This window comes from Rhinatrema bivittatum, chromosome 3, assembly GCF_901001135.1.
Source record: "Rhinatrema bivittatum chromosome 3, aRhiBiv1.1, whole genome shotgun sequence".
NCBI lineage: Eukaryota > Metazoa > Chordata > Amphibia > Gymnophiona > Rhinatrematidae > Rhinatrema > Rhinatrema bivittatum.
Window position 1 is genome coordinate 293926692 of NC_042617.1, and position 18176 is coordinate 293944867.

The 18176-nt window shown below is 48.9% G+C and overlaps 1 protein-coding gene across 1 annotated transcript in view; it reads left to right on the forward strand.

Annotated features, from left to right (window-relative positions):
• The first annotated feature begins 10671 nt into the window (after positions 1 to 10671).
• The window catches only part of LOC115087595 (methyltransferase-like protein 7A), a 28402-nt gene continuing 20897 nt past the window's right edge, over positions 10672 to 18176 (forward strand). The window contains exon 1 of the mRNA XM_029594975.1: positions 10672 to 11175. Within this exon, the coding sequence (XP_029450835.1) occupies positions 10692 to 11175 (484 nt within the window). The 5' untranslated portion in view covers positions 10672 to 10691. The remainder of the gene's footprint in view (positions 11176 to 18176) is intronic.

The following is an 18176-nucleotide window of genomic DNA, read 5'->3' on the forward strand; positions in this document are numbered from 1 at the left end:
TCCAGGAGTCGCTCCTGTTCCAGCTCTTCTTCGAGGTCCTGTGTTCCTTGTTCTTCGTTGGAGCTCCATGTCTCGTCCAGATGTCCGTGATCCAGTTCCTGTTGTCCATGTTCCAGTTCTGATGTCTGCCTTCTGTTCCCGACGTCCACGGTCAGTCTGTTGTCTGTCTTCCAGTTCTTGATATCCGTGATCCAGTCCTGATGTTCGTCTCCGGTTCCTGATGTTCGTGTTCCAGTCAAGTTGTCCTGAACCCCTGGTTCCTCGTCGCCACCCTTCTTGGCGTGCCACATCGTGGTCTGCGACCAGCCCCATGGGCGGGCTATGTAGGGCGCCTCATGGTGCAATGCCTTCCTCACTTCTGCAGCACAAGCCTCCGGGAGACTTTCGCTTGTATCCTTGTCCCTGGTCTACAGAGTCCCTTGTACTTGCTCTGACTGTGCTAAAGACTCTGCCAGAACCTGTGCTGTCCCAGCGTGGTCCGCGACCAGCCACTGGCAGCTGTGTAGGGTGCGCCCCGGTGCAGGCCTCTACAGCTTCTGAGACATGTTCCTTTCATTACTCCACATCTCGTCTAGAGGCTACTTCGAGTCCAGCGTGGTCCGCGACCAGTCCCGCGGGTGGACTGTGTAGGGCGCTCTGTGTCGCAGTCTCAACCCAGTACTTTGCTTGAGTCTCCTGAATCCCTTGAGCCTAGCTTGACTCTTCTGAATACCTTGTACCTTCTGAGTACCTCTTTCCTGAGTCTTCATCTGTGAATTCAAGTACCTCGTTCCTGAGTCTTCGTCTGAATCTCCATGTTCCGGTCTTTGCTGCCCTGGCCTCCATCCGGCCTGCCGCTTCTTGCCGTACCCTGCGGCAGGTCCGAAAGGGCTTGGAACAGACGGAGGACTGTTCATAAAACCACCATTGCGTTGAGGGTCTTCCCGAAGCCTGCAGGTCCGGAGGAGGGTCAGTATCTTCAGTCATTTGTCTTCAGTCCAGCCTCGCTCCTGTCCAGCCCATGCTCGGCATGCCTCACCTGCCGCGGCACCTCTCCAGAGTTCTCTGGGGCTGAGCTGTGGTCCAAGAACACACATTCCCCTGGAAAGCGGAACCTCTGTCCTAGCGCTTCCTAACAGGAATTGCATCTCAAGCGAGCTTTTGAGGTCCTGGGGCTCGGCCTGTGGGCAGTGGTATGTGCAAGTCTGATGCAACAGGCCTATTTATGTTTTATTTATTTATTTATTTATTTATTTAGAGTTTTTATATACCAGCAATCATGAGAACATATCTTGCTGGTTTACATCGAACAGGAGTGCATTATATACAAAAAACTAGAACTGAGGTGATCGAAGGTACAGTTACATTTAACAAGGGTAGCCGAACTTGGAGAAGGAAGAAGAGAGGACAGAAGAGAAGAGGTTAAACAATATAATTTAAATATAGTATACAAATAAATGTTATAAACAAGAGGAATGGTGTTTTTAGGAGTCATTGGAATGTGTCATTGGGTTTGTCCGGAAAGCTTGCTTGAATAACCAAGTCTTAAGTTTTTTCCTAAAAGTTAGGAGGCAGGGCTCCTGTCTGAGGTTTGTAGGTATGGAATTCCACAGAAGAGGGCCAGCTGTGGAGGTGGCGCGATCTCTTATGGTAATGTGTCTGGTCGTTTTTGCTGGGGGAACTTGGAGGAAGCCTCTGTAAGCATTTCTAGTGGGTCTGGTAGAATTATGTGCCTGGAGAGGGAATTGAAGATCGAGAGTGGTGAGTTGATGTATAGTTTTGTAGGTGATGGTTATGGCTTTATACATGATGCGGAAGTAGACGGGTAACCAGTGAAGCTCTTTCAAGACGGGGATATGTGGTCTCTTTTCCTTGCGCCTGTCAAGATTCGGGCTGCTGAATTTTGAACCATCTGTAGGGGTTTGGAGTATGATGAAGGTAGACCTAGCAATAGGGAATTGCAATAGTCTAGTTTCGAAAAAATGACTGCTTGGATGATCGTTCTGAAGTCTTGAGCGTGGAAAAGAGGTTTTATCCTTTTCAGGACCTGGAGTTTATAGAAGCAGTCTTTGGTTGTTTTGTTGATGTGTGCCTTGAAGTTTAGCCGGTTGTCTATTATTACTCCTAGGTCTCTAGCTTGTGTGATAGGCAGATTGGTAGGAAGAGAACTGTTGGAAGTGTTGTTCTCAGGAGAGATGAGTAGGATTTCAGTTTTAGAGGAATTTAAGATGAGGTGTAGGCTGTTTAGTAGTTGTTTGATTTTTTTGTGGCATGATTCCCAGTAATCAAGAGTATTAGAGTATGTGTCTTTGATAGGGATGATGATTTGAATATCATCTGCGTATAGGAAAAACTTTAGATTGAGGTCAGTGAGAAGTTGGCAGAGAGGAAGAAGGTAAATATTGAATAGAGTCGGAGATAAAGACGAACCTTGTGGGACTCCTATGGCAGAGTTAAATCTTGAAGATTCCTTGTTTTGGAGTTTAACTTTGTAACCTCTATTTGAGAAAGGTTTTAAACCAGGAAAGGACGGTGCCGCTGATTCCTATGGATGACAACTGGTTTAGGAGGATGGCGTGGTTGACCGTGTCGAACGCTGCGGAAAGGTCTAGCAAGATCAATAGGTGAATTTCCTTTGTCAAGGCCCAGTAGGATATGGTCTGTCAATGAGATAAGGAGGGATTCTGTGCCTCGGTTTTTTCGGAATCCGTGTTGTGGGGCGAAGAGAAGATTGTTGTCTTCGATGTAGTTTGAGAGTTGAGAGTTGACTAGTTTTTCCATGATCTTGGCGATGAATGGAAGGTTAGCTATGGGGCGGAAGTTGTTAGGGTCCTTCGGGTCAAGGTTGGGTCAAGGTTGGGTCAATGTTGGATCCAAAAGCCGCAGGAACAGTCTGCCTCCGGGACTCTTTCCCCAGTCCAGGCGTCCCACCTGGAGGCAGGGGTTGCCTATGACACGGATGCCTTGTATGACCTGGTGAGAACCACAGCCCATGCTATGGTGACGGTGGTGGCATCCAGATGACACTTGTGGCTATGCAACTGGTCAGCGGATCTGTCATCAAAATCGCAGCTCTGTAATCTGCCCTTTCAGGGGAAACTGCTGTTTGGTGAGGATCTCGATCGTCTGATGAAGTCGCTGGGAGAGACAAAGGGCAATAGGCTGCCAGAGGATCAAAAGTCTGGTCGGAAACCTTTCTCTTCTCGGCCTTGCTTTCAGGAGTCCAGACGTTTTCGTCAGACAAGGCCTCGGTGGCCTCGGCCCCAAGCCAGTCCTCGCACAGGCAACAATCCTTTCGAGGGGCTGGAAGCTCATCTAGAGGCGGATCCACCCAGGGTGCGGGTGGCAATAAGTCCTCACAATGAGATCCGGCAGGTCCACTCCTCGTCTCTGGTAATCGGGGCAGGCTGGCCCAGTTCTACGGGGAGTGGACCAAGATCACTTCCGACCGGTGGGTGTTGAGCTTGGTGAGATACGGCTATGCCTTAGAATTTTCTCACCCACTGTGGTCGGTCTTTCTGGAGTCGCGTCTTTCCCGAAGCAAGTGGGCAGCGATCTAGGAAATGCTTCAGCTGTTGTTAAGTCTGGAGGCAGTTGTACTGGTGCCAGTGTCCAAACAGGGACAAGGCAGATATTCCATCTATTTCGTGATGCCCAAGAAGGAAGGCATGTTCCGACCTATCCTAGACCTGAAGAAGTCAACCAGAGTTTGAAGGTACCACGTTTTCGGATGGAGACGTTGTGCACCGTAATTGCGGCGGTATGGGGAGGAGAGTTTTTGGCACTTCTTGATCTCAATGAGGCTTATCTGTATATCCCCATCCATCAATTTTGAATATTGATTACTATGTTACTCTCTGCCTTACTCACATTGTTAATTGTAAACCGGGTTGATGTGATTCTTGTCATAAAAGTCGGCATAACAAATAAAATAAATAAATAAATAAATAAAAGTTTCTCAGATTCAATGTTCTGGGTCAGCACTATCAGCTTCAAGCGCTGCCTTTTCGGCTGGCCACCGCCCCGTGCACCTTTACAAGGTGATGGTAGTGTTCAATGCTGCTCCCCAAGGGGAGGAGCTAGCACTTTTTTAATACACCATAGGTGGAGTTAATGATCTGTTGTGGGTTGGCTCCCACAGAGTGGCAGTTTGTATGATACCGCTCTAGTAGTGTAAGGAAATAACACTTAATGGAAACTGGTGAATCCCTGGGCCGATGGCAGATGACAGCGTCCCCAGGAGGATATCCAAGAGGGACCACAGGCTAGGCTGGAGTATGGAGACAAACACAGATAGTTCTTTATTAGACAGGAAGTAGAACCACCAGAGGTGGCAGTAGTGAGCTGATGTGGCCGGCAGGGCTGAAGTCCTTCAGATACTGGAACTGCGATCTCTGGGTTGCTGAGCTGTAGGGAGACTATAGATAGTGAATAGACAGGGTATGTTGGATACATAACCAGAATTAGATGATACACTCCCAATTGTATATATCTGTAAAGACTTCTATGCAACAGAGAGTCTTCATATATTCAGGAACAGGAGCCATAGGCGAGTACTGGTTCCTATATGCAGTCTGGAATAAGAACTCACAATATCTGTGTATAGATGGCTTTGGAATAGAAGAAGGTCTTTGGAGGGTTTTAGGAACATAGACCCTCGTGGTGCAAGTACAGGTTCCTATCTGCAATCTGCACTAGTAATGCACCAGATACAGGTATGCGATAGCGTCTGCAATAGAAGAGAGTTTTGAAAGGTTTTAGGAACATGGGCCCTCGTGGAGCGAGTACCAGTTCCTATCTGCAATAATAACTCGTGATCTCCGTACTTGCGATAACGTCTTAGACAGAAGGGAGTCTTCTTCAGGATTAGGAACATAGGCCCTCTTGGAGCGAGTACCAGTTCCTATCTATAATAGAACTCACAGTGTTCACGTCTGCAATCGCTTCCAGGCAGTAAGGAGTCTTCTGAGCATTCAGGGACGTAGGTCCTCGAGGAGCGAGTACCAGATCCCATCTTAGCAATCTGAAATCAAGAAGAGAGAGTGGGGCCCCCGAGGAGTAGGTACCCCTAGGCAGTGGCATAGCCACGGGTGGGCCTGGGTGGGCAGGTGCCCACCCAACTTAGACCCAGGCCCACCCAACTGGCACCGGAACTGCAAGGCTGTCGTGGGATCCCATCCCCGCGACAGCGAACAAGAGAACCCACGCCTCGCGCACACATGGGGAAGCGCTGCTGCGGCCGTATGGCCAACCGGTCTTCCTGTTGAGGGGGGAGGGGGCGGAAGCGCCACGCGCAGCTTCCGCTTCCTCCCCCCAATGCAGGAAGATCAGCTGGCCTCTCCTGCTGCCACCCGTTCTCCTGCTATCTTCGGGCCAAATGGCCCGCCGAACTTCCTGTTTGGGGTGGAGGAGCGGAAGCGCCGCGCACAGCTTCCGCTTTCTCCCCCAAAACTGGAAGATCAGCTGGCCTCTCCTGCTGCCACCGGCCTCCTGCTATCTTCGGGCCGTATGGCCCGCCGATCTTCCTGCTTGGGGGGGAGGGAGGAAGCGGACGTTGTGCGCTGCGCTTCCGCTCCCCCCCCCCGACAGGAAGTTCGGCGGGCCGTACGGCCCGACGCCTGAAGATAGCAGGAGTCCGGTGGCAGCAGGAGAGGCAGCTGATCTTCCTGCTTTGGGGGGGAAGCGGAAGCTGTGCACGTGCTTGAATGTGTGTGTGTGGGTGAAAACTGGAGCCTGGGTGTGTATGTGGGTGAGAATGGAAGCTTGAATATGTGGGTGAATGGGAGCTCGAATGTGTGTATGTGTGGTTGAGAATGGGAGCCTGGGTTTGTGTGGGTGAATGGGAGCTTGAATGTGTGTATGTGTGGGTGAGAATGGAAGCCTGGGTTTGTGGGTGGGTGAGAATGGGAGCTTGAATGTGTGTATATATGGGTGAGAATGAGAGCCTGGGTTGTGAGTGGGTGAGAATGGAAGCTTGAATATGTGGATAAGAATGGGTGCTTGAATGTGTGTATGTGTGGGTGAGAATAGGACCTAAATGTGTATATGTATGGATGAGAATGGGAGCTTGAATATGTGTGGGTGAGACTGGGAGCATGGGTTTGTGGGTGAGAATGGGAGTCTGGGTTTATGTGTGTGGGTGAGAATGGGTGCCTGGATGTGCATGTGTGTGTGCATAAGAATATAAGCCTGGGGAGGGGTGAGAAAGTGAGAACTTGTATGTGTGTCTGCAGAGAATGTGAGCTTGGGGGGGGGGGGAGAGCATATGAGAGTGAGAGCTTGAGTGTGTGAGAGGGAGTCTGTGAGAGAAAGCGTGTATGTGTGTGTGTGTGTGGGTGTGTGTGTGTGTGTGTGTGGGAGGGAAGAAGACAGTGATAGAAGAAAGACACTGAAAAGGAATTAGGAAATGAGCTATAAGGGAAAAAATGGGAAAAAGAGACCAGGACCAACTGATTAGAAAATACAAAGATCAGACAACAAAGGTAAAAATATATCTATATTTTGAGATGTTAGCAATTTAAATATAAGCAACACAACCGCTCTCTCAAATTTATGGACAGGTAGGAGCCGTGTATAAAATCGTAATAATAAGAAGGCTAAAGTACCACAAATCACCGTGAATTATGTTTGTATCATTAAGTAAACCTCATACTTAGGCGTAGATGTGAATGCTATGCTGCATAATTTGGCATTATTTATCAGTAAAAAAACAACTAGTAGACCTGCATGCCTGCAGCCCACCCATGTTAACCTTGTGCCCACCCAAAATCAATTCTGGCTACGCCACTGCCCCTAGGTATGTTTGTGGAGGCAGAGCAGCGGAGAAAGATTCCCCTTGCTAACTCGATTCGTAGTTGCAAGCAGAGACCTTTTAAGTTGGAAGCGGATGACGTCACTATGGGGGAAGCCCCCAAGGTTCGCGCCCTTGCTGGTACAAACTCTGGAGCGCACGTGCGCGCCCTTACATCATCAGGAGCATGGCGGATCCACAGCGTCAAGCCAGCCCGGGGATTCCAGAGAGAAGAGGCAAGGAGAAGCCGCAGCAGCATCTGTCCGTCAGACCCGAAAGGAGTTGCCACAAAGGTAGAGAGGGTGGAGCGAGGGCGAGAAACAGACACGAACGCAACTGGTAGTAGTGGCGGCGGCGCTGCGACAGGAGGGATTGCTGGTGTACCCGTACTTGGACGATTGGCTGATATGGGCGAAGTCACTAGAGGAATGTGTGCAGTCCTCTAGTGGACCGGATTCGGTCACTCCTGGAATCTCTAGGCTGGCTTATCAATGTGCAGAAGAGCCATCTGGTCCCCTCGTTTCCTCGAATACTTGGAGCCTGTTTCGACACCTGCGGAGCAGAGTGTTTCTTACAGAAGACAGGGTGAACAAAATTCAGGGGCAGATAGCGCATCTTCTTCTTCTACAGGTGCCGAAGGTCTGGGATTACTTACAGGTCCTGGGCTCGATGGCGTCCACATTGGAACTGGTGCCCTGGGCGTTTGCCCATTTGAGGCCTCTGCAGAGATCCTTGTTGTCCAGTTGGAATCCTCTGTCGCAACAATATTTCTTGCCCCTGGCTCTGATGGAGTTGGCCAAGGCCAGTCTCTCCTGGTGGATCACGTGGAACAATCTGGAGAAGAGGATGCCTCTCGAGGTCCTAGAGTGGGTGGTGGTCACCACGGATACAAGTCTTTGGGGTTGGGGGACAGTTTCTACCCTTGGTCCACGATCGGATGGTGTGAGTTTTCTCGGACAATTCGACCACAGTGGCTCACATCAACCGCCTTGGGGAAACGAAGAGTGCCACGGTAGCGCAGGAGGCTCAGCTGCTGTTCGAGTGGGCAGAGCTTCATCTCGAAGGAATCGCCATCTCCCATGTCGCAGGAGTCGACAACGTCCAGGCGGATTACCTCAGCCGGCAGCAGTTGGATTTGGGGGAGTGGGCATTCTCTCAGAGGGTCTGAGAGCTTCTCTGCGAAAGGTGGGGAACCCCAGTTCAATCTCATGGCAACGGGTCTCAATACCAAGACACAAAGGTTCTTCAGCCACCAGAGGGAGTCTGGGGCAGTGGGGCTCGATGCCCTCGTATGTCCATAGCTGACTGGAGTCCTCCTGTATGTTTTTCCTCCGAGGCTGCTGATAGCAAAGGTACTCAGGCGTGTAGAGGGCTACATGGGGTCAGTTATTCTGGTGATTCCAGAATGGCCTCGCCATCTGTGGTTCGTGGATCGTGTATGACCCATTTATCGGATCTCCTGTGTCAGGTTCCTATATTTCTGATCGGAGGATCGCTTTTGTCTCGCGGCCTGGCTTTTGAGAGGAGGCGATTGTGCGTGAGGGGGCATTCAGAACCAGTAATTACCACGCTGCTCCAAGTGAGATGCCCTGCTACCTCTTTAGCCTATTCCAGGGTATGGAAGGTGTTTGAGACCTGGTGTGGACAACAGGGATGGACCCTCTTCAGGTGTCGGTGTCCCATATTTTGTCTTTTTTGCAGGTGGGTTTATCCAAAGGATTGACTCATAGTTCCCTTCGGGTCCAGGTTTCCGCTTTGGGTTGTCTCAGAGAGTCCAGGGGAAGGCCTTGGCATCCCATCCGGATGTGGTGCGTTTTCTACGAGGAGACTAACATCTCCGTCCACCTCTACGTTGCATTTGTCCGGAATGCAATGATGGCACATAACCAAGTTGTAATCTATACCACCCATTTGTTTCATTGTTGTGCCCTTATGTAAACCGTTGTGATGGTTAGCTAACTTAACGACGGTATAGAAAAGTTTTTAAATAAACAAATAGTGCTACGGGTCCTTTGTGAGGAGCCGTTCGAGCCTCTGAATCGGGTATCTTTGAAGATCCTGACTCTGAAGATAGTCTTTTTGGTAGCTATCTGTTCGGCTAGAAGAATTTCGGAATTGCAGGGCTTTCGTGCCATGATCCGTTTCTCCGGATATCATCCAATACGGTGTCCTTGTGTATGGTACCTTTGTTTTTTCCTAAGGTGGTGTTGATTTTTCATGTAAACCAATCAGTGGAGTTGCCCGGATTTCCAGATTGGGTTCACGATCCCTCGATGGGATGAGAACTTCACCTTTTGGATGTGAGACGGATGGTATTACATTACTTGAAAGTCACTAACACTTTTCGTCGTTCTGATCATTTGTTCATCCTGTTCGGGGGAGCAGAAAAGGGCGAAAAGGTGTCTAAGGCTTCTTGTCTCGTTGGTTGAAAGAGACGATCTCTGCAGCTTATGTATCAAAAGGAAGAGTGGTTCCAGTTGGTCTTAGAGCACATTCGACTCAAGCTCAGGCTCTGTCCTGGGCTGAGTGTCATCTGGTGTCTTCCCAAGAGATCTGTAGAGCCGCGGTGTGGTCTTCATGCACACTTTACCAAGCATTACCTTTTGGATGTGCGGGCCCCGGAGACGGCCCCCTTTTGGAGAGAGTGTCCTTCGAGCGGGTCTTTCGGGTTCCTGCCCAGTGTAAGAGGGCTTTGGTACATCCCGCTTGTCTGGACTGATCTGGGTACGTTCAGGAAAGGAATATTGGTTCTTACCTGCTAATTTTCGTTCCTGTAATACCACAGATCAGTCCAGAGGCTTTGCCCTGAGGATCTCTGCCGAAAGACTGCTTGGTCTACTGCTGTATTTATTTGCAAAGCATATTTGCCATTTTTTGGCTTCAATTTCTAGGTTTAGCGTTTTCTGCATGGTTATCTAGTTGGTCAGGGGTATCCATGTTGGGAGCCTCGTTTGCTCTTTAATTTCTTATCTTGGCTTGGGTATCGATTAATACTGAGGGACTGCAGGTGACACTCTCATATATGTGGCAGTGCCCAAAGTTTTGTTCTACCTCCATCTGCTGGTAGGGATGAATAAAACCCACTTGTCTGGACTGATCTATGGTATTACAGGAATGAAAATTAGCAGGTAAAACCAATTTTCCTTTCTCACATACTCGTATAAATGATCATTGACTCATGCATGCGCTCTCATGCTCACACACTCGCTCTCAAACATGCTGACTCTTGCATGCTGTTTCTCTCTTGTTCACACACACTCTCACACACATGTTCACTGATTCATTCATGCTGATAATATCATTTCTCTGTGGCCAGCATGACTCACAGAAGTCTGCTACTGAGCACCATAGGTAAGCACCAAAAAGAGTTGCATGCAGCTCACAAGCTATTGGTTACCAACCCCTGCTCTAGCCGCTAGAGGATACTGTGATGACAGCTTTTGGTCATTAGGTATAAAGTCTCAGGATGTCTAGATTCTGTTTCAATTGCCTTTCTATTTATTTATTTAAAACATTTTCTATACCGTCGTTAAGTTAGATAACCATCACAACGGTTTACAGCAAGGTAAACCGTTGTGATGATTATCACAACGGTTAACCTTGCTGTAAACCGTCTTTAAAGTCTTTAAAGTGCAGTGCTACTTTAAAGACTTTTGACCAAATAACACTTTCTGAGAAATCACAATGCTGATTCTTTTCAACCACTTTTTAAATAACTTTCAGCTCTTACTCATCCTTCATTGTACACTAAACAACTTCTTGCCAGCTCAAGCCAAAGTTACAGCATGGAAGAGAGTCATAATTTGAATAGAGCTATGGGATGTCTGGGGTGGAGAGTAATGTTAACAACCTAGGCACTTGTCTCCACCCATGTACATTCAGACCTTCTTTTCAGTAAACAATCTGATGACTTCCTGCAGTCATGGAGCTGTTAATTTTGTTCTTTCAGATGGGTGCTAGGCTCTTAATACTGCCAGTCTATCTACTGGACTTTCTTGGACTCTGGATCCCACTGAGGAAAAGGTTATTCCCACCCATCATGGAAAAAATATCTATCATGTACAACCAGAAGATGCATAAGTACAAGAAGGAGCTGTTCAGTAACCTGGAGGACTTCACGGGCCCCTCGGGGGAGGTCACCCTGTTGGAGATTGGCTGTGGCACCTGTTCCAACTTTGAATTTTATCCTCCGAAGTGCAAGGTGATCTGTGTGGATCCAAACCCCAATTTCCAGCCTTACCTGAGCAAGAGCCTGGCAGATAACAGGCATGTACAGTGCCAGCGTTTCCTGGTGGCCTCCGGGGAGGAGATGTCCCAGGTGGCCACCGCCTCGGTGGATGTGGTGGTCTGTACCTTAGTGCTGTGCTCTGTGCACAATGTGGATGCCGTGCTGAGGAGATCAAAAAGTGCTCAAGTCAGTGAGTATTTTGGAAGGACAGAAAATGATTTAATTGTCTTATCTGCTGTAGAATTAGAAACTAACATATTTTCCTGCCTTCAGAACAACATAGTTTTACACCCATTTCCAGCAAAGTCATTTATCCATTAACCAGGTGGATTATAGCCCTGCTATCCTTAGATATGTGGACAGCTGGCTGCCCTTCCCCTTACCAGGGCCATCCTTTGGAGGTAAGGGCGAATTGGGGCAATTGCCCTTGGCCCTACACAGCCAAAGTAGCTCTCCCCCCCGACCCCCGATATTACTTTCTCCTCTGCAGGATGGCGTTTCTGAAATTTTGGTGGCCCAGGCCGTGGCAACAGCAGCTACTTGTCAACTCGTGGGAGGAGGGGGGACCACAACCACTTGTCAATTTCTGCAATCTTTACTTTTTAACATATATATATATATATTATATATTATATAGATATATATATTATATATAATATATATATATATATATATATATATATATGGCACCCTCTGATAAAATTATTCAAAAATTTTGTTGAGCTACCAGATCTATGCAGATGGTCATGGGCTCCAGCTCCGGGGTGCTTGAGCAACCTCCCAGATTGTATCCTCCCTCCTGCAGATTAGGAGCTGAGAGCTCCATGCTGCAGGACCACAGGGGTGGGCAGTATGGAAATGCTTTTGTCTCCCCCTGCAGCCTATGGCTGGCTGTGGAATGCCCGATCAATAAGCTGGAGGGGGACCAGAGAGCAGCAGCAGTGTAGGACAGGCAGTCTTCCTTAAGTGTAGTGAAGAGGGGGAGGGGGCTGAGAGAGGGACTGGGAAGGGAAAGGGGGACTGAGAGATGTGGTTAGTGCAGTTAGTGCAGCTGGGTTTAAAAAAAAAAGGTTGGATAAGTTCTTGGAGGAGAAGTCCATTAACTGCCATTAATCAAGTTGACTTAGAAAATAGCCACTCTATTACTGGCATCTGGAGCGCGGGATCTATTTAGTGTTTGGGTACTTGCCAGGTTCTTGTGGCCTGGTTTGGCCTCTGTTGGAGACAGGATGCTGGGCTTGAAAGACCCTCAGTCTGACCCAGTATGATAACTTCTTATGTTCTTATTGCTGGGAGATGGGAGAAAGGAGAGTGAATGCAGGCTAGGAGATGGAAAGATTGGTTTGTAAAAGGAGATACTGGCTGGGAGAAAGAATACTGCAGGGAGGGTTCTAGGAGAGGAACTGAAAGAAGGAATTCTGGTTGGGAGAGGAGGATATGAACTGTGAATGGAAGAGGGGCAGGAGGCGGGGGGGGGGGCTAATAGTGTAGTTGTGGGAGGGGAGAGGAGTAGACACAGTCTGTGAAAGGATGAGAGGGGCTGGGAGAGGAGCTGAGTGAGGAGACACGAGCCGAGGCCCAGCGCCACTGAGTGTACAAACTATGCAATTTCAGGACGGCATACCCAGGGGGGCAGCAGCAGTGGCGAGATGAAAGTGAGGAAAGGTCCCAAGAAAGGAAAGAAAATACTGTTGTGACTCACCCCACCCCACCACACACACCACACATATACCTTACCTGTTCCTTTCTCTTTTTCCCTATTCTTAGCCCAGCCTATCTTTACGATATTTTCCTTGGGTAACTGTTTGATCGAGCGGGATATTAAGTCTCACTAATAAATGAAAGATGAAAGAACAGGTCCATGAAGCCGCCAGTGGACCCCCATCCACCAGCATCGAAAATAAAAGAAGAGGCCTATGCACGACTCATCTAGGAGCAGACAAGAGGGAACCTGTTCTGCTGCTTCTCCTCCTGTGCCAGTCCTGTGATCTTAGTGAATGAGCCTTGGTTTGGTTGTCACTGGTCGACGTTTTATTGTCTGGTTTCATTTGTGATGATTGTGTTTAATATTATTATTATTTTTTTTTTTTATGAATGCAGTTTGTAACCCACCTAGAATGATGGATGTGGGGGGGGGGGGGGGGATATACATATTTTTGCATAAATAAATGAATTACCCTGGTGGGAGTGGATAAAGGGAAAGAAGCTGGGATGCAGAGAGAAAGAGGGAAAATATGAAACGATAGGCTGGGCTAAGAATAGGGAAAATGATAAGGGAACAGGTATGCGTGTGTGGTGGGGTGAGTTACGTCAGTATTTCCCGACCAGTGTATCATGGCGCACTGGCGTGCCATCAGAGCTGATTAGGTGTGCCACAGGAAAGTCACCTCTGCCTGATGATGAGCTGCAGCCAAGGACCTGAACTCTGTACACTCAGCACCTCCCAGCAAGAGACACCAGCAGTGGCTCCTTTCTGAGCGCATGTGCAGTCACACATGCCTTTCCTTCCTAGCTGCAGCCCGAGTCCCAGAGTGTGGGAATTAATGGTCAGTATGCAGGGCCTAGATAGCTAGGCAGCACACACACATAATACACAGCACCTCCTCCTCTCCTCTCCTCCCCCCCCCCCCCCCCCCCCCCAAGCCTCTTGTTTCGAGTTTGTTTTCAGCTTCTGTCTTATGCCGGGTAGCACGCGCACACAGACGCGCGTCCATATTTTTTTTTTTTTAATCCGGCCCTATGTGTATGAATCTCTGACTTTCTCGCTCTCTGAATGTGTGGTCTCCCCCAGAGAGGAAAGATAAAGGAGACAGAGAGAAGAAGTTGAGGAAATTAGAGAAAGAGAACAGTGAGTTTGGAAAAACGAATAAGGCGATAGAAAACTGAGATGAAGAAAGGCAAGAAAAGAGAAAATGAGCAGAGATGGACCATAAATTGCACAGAGCCAAAATTGCAGCACTACGGCCAGTCCATGGGGCCAGCATCTTCTGTGATAATTAATTGGGCTCTGCTTTTTCACCAGCTGGCGCTCTGTGCAAGCAATGGGAACAAAGCCCCCCTCCCCCCCCCCACTCTAAAGTCAACCCTTTCCTTCTCCCCTCTCTCTCTCTCTCCCCCTTCCCTTTCACTGCCACTTTCCCTCACCCTCACCACCTTCCATCCCCCTCTCCCCGGCAGCCTGATGACAAGAGGACCTAGCCAGTCTGCTTCTAATCTCCTCCTCTCTCTCCCGGGCAGTTCAGTTTACAGATCAGCTCTTTGAATCATGTGAGAGTGCCAGCAGCAGGAGGAGATAAGATGCTCTGATCCTGTCAATTGGGTTGCGGCGAGGGAGGAAGAGGGCTGTAGCAGCAGTTCTTCAGCTCCCCCGGCCAAGTCAGGAGGCCGGGCAGCAAAAGCTCTTGGGCGCTGTATGTCATGCGAGGAGGGGGGGGGGGGGTGAGAGGGCTTGGCAGGAGCAGCAGCTCTTCAGTCCCTAGGGCTGTATTTAGGGCGGAGATAGCTCTTCTTTGGCTGTCATGGGAGGGAATAGTGGTGCCTTCCCTAGTGCAAGACGCTCTGTGTGATTGATCGCACAGATCCCACACCCCAAAAACCAGCCCTGTGTGTTTGGCTCTTGCAGTCAAGTCATATTTCAGCTCTTGCTCAACTCATCTACCAAAGTTTCTAATTTTTTTTCATCTCTAACTCGGAGAGAGATAGAAAGAGAGTCAGGCTCTTCTTTCGAAGGTGAGTGCTGCGCCCTGCTAGGTAGGTGGTGGCTGAGGAGCTCCCAGAGAAATGGAGCAAGAGGAGACAAGCCAGCACTGTTGCCTTTCCCAGAGCAGCAAACTCGGAGACTTATTATAGTCAATGCCACCTCAGCCCAAAGTAGTCCTTCTGCAGGACACTGCACTCAGCCCACCCGACAGGGAGGGAGAGGCACTACAAAGTGGGAGGAAGGACACTAACAGGCCAATCCAGTAAAGGTTGCGGGAGAGCGTCCCGGCGCACGCACAGGCCACTCTCCTGTGCGCACGATTCAGGGGGGGACAAACATGCAAATTAGGGCCCGTGGTAAAAAGAGGCGCTAGGGACGTTTGACAGGAGCAGCGGCTGTCAGCGGGTTTGACAGCCGGCGCTCAATTTTGCCGGCGTCGGTTCTCGATCCCGCTGACAGGCACGGGTTCGCAAATCGGACGCCCGCAAAATTGAGCTTCTGGTTTTCAAGCCGCGGGCCAATTTTAAATTTTTTTTTTTAATTATTTTAAACTTTTAGGACCTCCGACTTAATATATCGCTATGATATTAAGTCGGAGGGTGCACAGAAAAGCAGTTTTTACTGCTTTTCTGTGCACTTTCCCAGTGCTGCAGAAATTAGCGCCTACCTTTGGGCAGGCGCTAATTTCTGAAAGTAAAATGTGTGGCTAGGCTGCACATTTTACTTACTGAATTGCACGGGAATAACTAATAGGGCCATCAACATGCATTTGCATGTTGCGGGCGCTATTAGTTTCGGGGGGGTTGGACGCGCGTTTTCAACGCGCTCTTACCCCTTACTGAATAAGGGGTAGAGCTAGCGCGTCAAAAACGCGCGTCCAAACGCGAGGTAACAGTGCGCACTGTACTGTATCGGCCTTTAAATGAGGTGAAGGGAACAAAGCCAAGCACAGAAATCCTGATATGCGGTATACAAATATTTTAAATTTGTTTATAAGTTCTTTTGGCATATTTAACCCTAACTTGAATGCAAAAAAGTTGTAATTCTGCTGTTGACTCTCTTCCTTTGTATTTGCATATTACACAGTTAGGCCCCTCCCTTGTTCATTGTAATTTCCCTTCTCAGTTACTTGTAAACCGACATGATGTGTCCTACGAATGCCGGTATAAAAAAGTGTTAAATAAATAAAAATAAATAAATAAAAATAAATAAATAAATGTGGGAATGAGGGGCTACATGATGAGGGGCATGAGTAGAGGATTGAATGAGGGCATAGGGGAATGAGTGAGAAGCACAAGTTGGGGGCAGTAAGTGAGCGAGCTGTTCAAAGAAACGGGCACTACTCTTTTCTCACCAGGAGGGGTATAGGGGAAATCTGGGCTGCAATAGTTTTCTGGTTTTGAGCGGAAAATGTTTGAATTTCAACTAATAAATTACACAATGTATGCTGGTGGCACCTAGTTTCTCTTTTTGCTTTAAGTGATACACCCAAGATGGCACACCTTAAAACATTAATGATCGAATGCTGGCCAGCTCCTCAGACTACAGAGCACCATGTTGCTACTAATAATATATGTAAAACCTCATTGCATTAATAGATGATTTATTACTAATTCTTTTCATCTGTGGTTTTTTTGCTTATATGACACAATGTAGCTTTGATGCAAATCTGGATTCCAAGAACTGATCTTGTGAAGTTGAAGACACTAATCATATACCACAGTGTATACTTAGAAAATTACCCTTCCTTATCTAATGTTTGCAGGTATAAAGCAGTTCACCCATGGAAATGGGGCGTTTCAAGGTTATGCCCTCGCTGCAGGTAAAATGGGCAGGGTTAGCTTGGAGAAGTAGAGAGCACACATGGGGGATTTCTTTTTGAAAGCCCTGTGCGTACTTTTGAACCTGCTTCAAGGCAGGTGCAAAAATACATGGCAGCCCAGGTTATCAGTGGGAGATTACATATTGCCCATAAGATGTCTAAATTAAAATTAGAAAGAGAACTGTAAATGAATTCTCAAATTTCTCCAGGACTTGCTTGCCAGGGCCAAAATGCATTCAAGGGGGAATGCATTCTTACTCCCATGTTAGGGAGGTGGACCCTTGGGCCGGCTGAGACTGATGGTGTTGCACTGTGGAGACCCACAGTGGACGTCGCAGCCGGGAGGCGGTGCTGAAGAGGTACTCCGAAGAAGGCTTCACCACTGGAAGCCCGAGGTCCCCCCAGGAGGAGCCCGTAGGACCCGGCCTCTTGGTCTTAGGTGGATCCTCTGCGATCAAGGATCAGAAGAGCAGCCTGCCGAGGTAGTTCGATGGTGAGATGGTGCCCAGGAGATCGGAAGAGACTTCACCCTTGGAAGCCCTCATCCCCCCGGAGGAGCCCGTGAGGACCCGAGCCACTGGGACTTAGGAGAACCTCCGGGCGGGAGAAGAAACAGGATACCTGCGGAGAGAGATGAAGCCGGAGTCCAGGAACAAGCCAAGGTCGGAGCCAGAAGTCAGAAGTCTAAGCCAAAACTAGGAATGGAAGCTGAAGCCGGAGTTGATGACAAAGCAAGGTCAGGAGCCAGAAGTCAGATGTCGGAAGCCAAAGCCAGTGATGGAAGCTGAAGCCGGAGTCAAAGATGAAGCAAGGTCAGGAGCCAGGAGTCAGACATCGGGAACAAACAGGAACCAGGAAGTAGGAAGCACACTAGTTACTTCCGAAGAGTGAACCTCGTTGCAAGGCAATGTCCTAGTCAAGCTGCAGGGTTTAAATACCCTGCAGCGTCTGACGTCATCTGAGGGCGTCCTCTTCCTTTTCCGCTCTGGCCCCTTTAAAGCTTGAGCCCCGGGCGCGCGCGCCTAGGGGGCGGGGCCAAGCACTTCGGTCGGTGGCTTCTCCCTCGCGCAGGGAGAGCTGCGGCAGGAGGCTGGTTGGGCCTATACGGCCGAAGAAGAGTTCGTGCGGGCTGGGCCGGCCCCGAGGTAGGAGGAGGGACCAGGGCACGGCCCGGTCTCGTAACATCCCACCACCTGGCCCAATCTCCAATAATTTATTTGTAGTGAGGGAAGGTTGTTGGCAGCAGGGAGACCATAGTGATTTATTTCCTGGTGAATTGCACACCCTCCCCTATTTCACCCCAGAGCAGCTCTCTCACTGTCTTTTTTCCACCGCACTCCAGGTCAGCCAAACAGGCTGATCCAATCCTAGTTTGCCCCATTGCATACATAATGTGTCGTTCTGATTTTCTTGTTGAAATCAATGGGAAAAAATCAGAACTACACATCCATGCAACTAATGGGGCAAAGCTAGCACTGGATCAACCTGCTTGCCTGACCCGATGGTTACCATGCTCCACCATCACAACCTGCTGCATCCTCACTCTACATCTCCCTCCCTCTTGTCCACACCACCCATGAGTAGTCTTCTCTTACCTCCTCCAGTCCCCCTCCACTGCAGCCCTATTTTCGTACCTCTGACTCTCCCACTACTTCTT